Source organism: Sorghum bicolor, chromosome 6 (genome assembly GCF_000003195.3).
Source record: "Sorghum bicolor cultivar BTx623 chromosome 6, Sorghum_bicolor_NCBIv3, whole genome shotgun sequence".
NCBI lineage: Eukaryota > Viridiplantae > Streptophyta > Magnoliopsida > Poales > Poaceae > Sorghum > Sorghum bicolor.
The window spans coordinates 15,323,082-15,326,652 of NC_012875.2; the positions used below are offsets into that span (position 1 = coordinate 15,323,082).

The 3,571-nt window shown below is 44.0% G+C and overlaps 1 protein-coding gene across 3 annotated transcripts; it reads right to left on the bottom strand.

The window, feature by feature from the left end:
- On the bottom strand, positions 154-2,901 carry LOC8069447. 3 transcript variants are annotated; one of them, XM_021462556.1, is made up of 2 exons: positions 1,675-2,901; positions 154-1,088 (listed from the first exon to the last, which is right to left on the bottom strand). In XM_021462556.1, the coding sequence occupies exon 1, from the start codon at positions 2,773-2,775 to the stop codon at positions 1,729-1,731; it is 1,047 nt and encodes a 348-aa protein (XP_021318231.1). In that variant the 5' UTR covers positions 2,776-2,901; the 3' UTR covers positions 154-1,088; positions 1,675-1,728. The 3 variants fall into 3 exon arrangements, with proteins under 3 accessions (XP_021318231.1, XP_021318230.1, XP_002447604.1); XM_021462555.1 differs by having other exon boundaries at positions 154-1,112; XM_002447559.2 differs by having other exon boundaries at positions 154-1,178.

Consider the following 3,571-nt stretch of genomic DNA (forward strand, 5'->3'; position numbering starts at 1 on the left):
TATATATATATATATATATATATATATATGTATGTATATATATATATATATATATATATATATATATATATATATATATATATATATATATATATATATATATATATATATATATATATATATATATATATATGTCTAACAGTAAACATGAGGGAGCCACATATTGTGCTTTTCTGTTAATAAGGAAAAAATGTACATGTACATGGGTGGACCTCAGGTCCAAAGAGAGATCTTAAACTGTTTACAGTGAGCATGACTCTAGCCAATATTGAAGTTTGACTATAATATTGAAGTTCTCCTTCAAACCCTTCTTCCAATGTTGGAAGGCCAGGATGCATCGTATAGAAATGATATCATGCTTTGAACAGATTGACCAATCTAAAATATTGAAGTTTTCCTTCAAACCCTTTTTCCAATGTTGGAAGCCAGGATGCATTGGTGGAAATGATATCATGCTTTGAACAGACTGACCAATATGTGATCAAAACCTCCCTGATGATGTGCAAACCAACTATCCAAGGCCCTGGAGACCCTTAGCCAATATGTCAAAAAAAGAGAGTATAAATAGGTCACAGATCCCGAAGCAACAACATTTCCTGCTGAGCATGGGAAGAAGAGATGAAGAACTTGGGACCCTTCTTGAGATATAGTGCAGGGGTCAAAAAGTTGTCCGGGTAGATGTTTTTCCAGAGAAGCAAGTTGAGCATGTTCAATCTATCTTTCAAAAGATGTCAGAACAAGAACTTGGCCTTGCCATGGCAACAGGATTAAATAACCAAGCAAAGTCTGGATCAGCCATGCAAAGATCCCAAGAACATTTTGTAGGATTGTTTAGCGGAGAAAATTTTATTTCACAGATAGGACCCAACTTTCCTTGTCATCTTGACAAAGTGAAGGCCTCGAGCATACTCAGATTTGTAAGCTGAGCCAAAGCTTCCATGGCATTGTCAATGAATCATTTGGTTTGCAACAGAAACTGGTGTGCCAAAAGCTTTTATATTTTTTTCCAAAAGGAAAGAGCTGGGGAAAAGACCATTTCAAAAGAACAAAATCCATAATCAAGCTAGAATCTTGCAGTAGCTCCATCCCTGAATTGGCAAGTAGCAAGCATCCTGAAATTATCAAGAATAAACAGAAGATCCCACACCACTAAATGGTGCACACTCATATGTCATTATCTGAAATTCAAGTGTTCAAGTACAGAGCTGTCTTAGTAAGGCTAACCCAACAAAGATAGTGCCAATTAATAGAAGGGTCATATTTTGAACTATCAAATTTAGGAGACCCAGAGGCCTCTGTATGTAATTATGTATTGGAACACAATTTGCACTCAAATTAGATCAGTAAACTGATGATAAGTAATAATAACAAATTCATGTACTACAATTAAGGCCTTGTTCAGTTTCCAAATTTTTTTGTTTCTGGGTCCTGTAGCACTTTCATTTTTATTTGGCAAACATTGTCCAGTCATGGAGTAACTAAACTCAAAAGATTCATCTCGCGATTTACAGTTAAACTATGCAATTAGTTTTTGTTTTCATCTACATTTAATGTTCCATGCATATGCCACAAGATTCGATATGACGGGAAATTTTAAAAATTTTTGGGTAGTTTTTGGGAACTAAACAAGACCTAAGCAATTTATAGCATAATAGAGTAGATGAGCAAAATGACCTTTCGGTGATGTCGATGGATTCAACCTCAGAATTAGATCTTCATAGGCCAATATCAGTACAAGCTTGGAAGCACCCAAACCTGCTTTCTTAAGGCATCTAGATCTGGTGCACCTTGGTAGTCAATAGTGACGAGTTCATAAGTGTCATCAACTAAAGAGTACTCACTCCAACCTGCTGCCCGTGGCAGAGCCTCATATATGCAATCCCCTCGAATTCCAGGTGAATCTGGACCAACCCAAGCATCAAAGCCATTGCCAGACATGAAAAGAGTCCGCCTTCCCAGGGTCATAGCCCTCAACCACCTTTGCTCTGCAGGTTCCCACCGGAAAACCTTGTACTCAGGCTTGACTGATACCTTGAAGATGAGTAAGGGTTCACCAGCACACGCCCCAAGCATGAAATCCTTGCTTTCCATCCAAGCATCTCTGACATGGTCATCCACTTCCCCTCCAAGCAGCTTTAATTCAACCTTATTGTCCATCAGCTCTGCGACTGCGAGCTGGCACGTGTTGAGGAGCGCATATAGGACGCCATTGACAGCGAGCATGCCGACCATCATATACAGGCCACCGAAGAGGCTGCCACCGCAGCCCCCGAGCCGGCAATACGCCTCCCGCCATCGGCCGTCCCCCAGGCGGCAGTACTGAACCCACCCAGGTGTGATGAGGAGGACGAGGTCGCCGGCGAGGACTGCGCGGGAGAACAGGAAAGGAGCATCGGGGACGCGAACCCGGTCGCCGGAAAGAAGGTGGATGACGGAGAGCTCGCGGGCAAAGTGGTCAAAGGTGACGACGCGCGCGCCGTCGGATGCAACGACGGCGCTGGGGAAAGGGGAGGGCGCACGGAAGCGGAGGAGGCGGCGGCGCGGGAGGTGGATGAGGGCCAGCGAGCACGGGGAGGAGGCGTGGTGGGGCACGAGTAGATGCGGCGGCTGGGACGCGAGGACGGCGCGGGAGGGTGGCAGCGCGGCGCGGTAGGAGCGGCAGGCGGCGCGGAGGGCGAAGAAGTCCTGGAGCGTCGTCAAGTGCCGCGCGATGTCCGGTATGAGCTCCGCCGGTAGGTACGGCGCCGCGGCGACGAGGCGCTTGTCCTCAGCCATCTGATGGGAAGGAAGGATTGCGAGGTGGGGACCAGGCGGCGACGGCGGTGGCGATGTCGCCGGATCTGAGGAGTGATTATTCTAGAATTTTTTTTATTTTTAGTCCAAATTTAAAACAAATTTCGAATTTAACCCGCTTTGGAAAGTATTTTCAGAAATAGACCGTTTGGTCCCGCTACCATGTATGGCGGCGGAGTAGGACAGCCACATGGTGCTCGGTTGGCGGGGCTGGCTTACGTGGACCCCGCCACCAGGGATGGCGGGTTAGGGCACCCCGGCTTACGTGGACCCCGCCACCAGGGATGGCGGGTTAGGGCACCCCGCCGCCTATTATGGCGGGTTACAACCCACCGCGTATCATGGCGGGATACCCTGTCAGAGAAAATGACCCGCTCTTTGTGTCTACTCCCAGGCCCCCGCCCTTTCTGTCTGATTTCAAATAAATTTATTAAAAATTTAAATTTAAATATCTATTTAATGATATTAATTTTATATTATAAATATTAATATTTTAAATATATCTGTAATTAAAGTTATTTTTCAATAAGAAAAAATAACAGATTTAAAAACAGAGACATGAGTGGCGCAGCAGTGCGCACAGTGCTGCCGCACACTGCTGTACAGTACCGCTGCACAGTGCGGGGAGATTTGTGCGCAGTGGTGTCCTATGCTACCTCTTCATTCTTAAATATTTGGTGTTTTCGCTTCTAAAAAAACTTTGATTAAATATTTATTAAAAATATTAATATATATAATATAATATTAGTATCATTAGATAGATATTTATATCTAATTA

Bases quoted from the DNA above. Each gene is read 5' to 3' on its own strand.
- LOC8069447 (XM_021462556.1), bottom strand. From the start codon at position 2,775: ATGGCTGAGGACAAGCGCCTCGTCGCCGCGGCGCCGTACCTACCGGCG.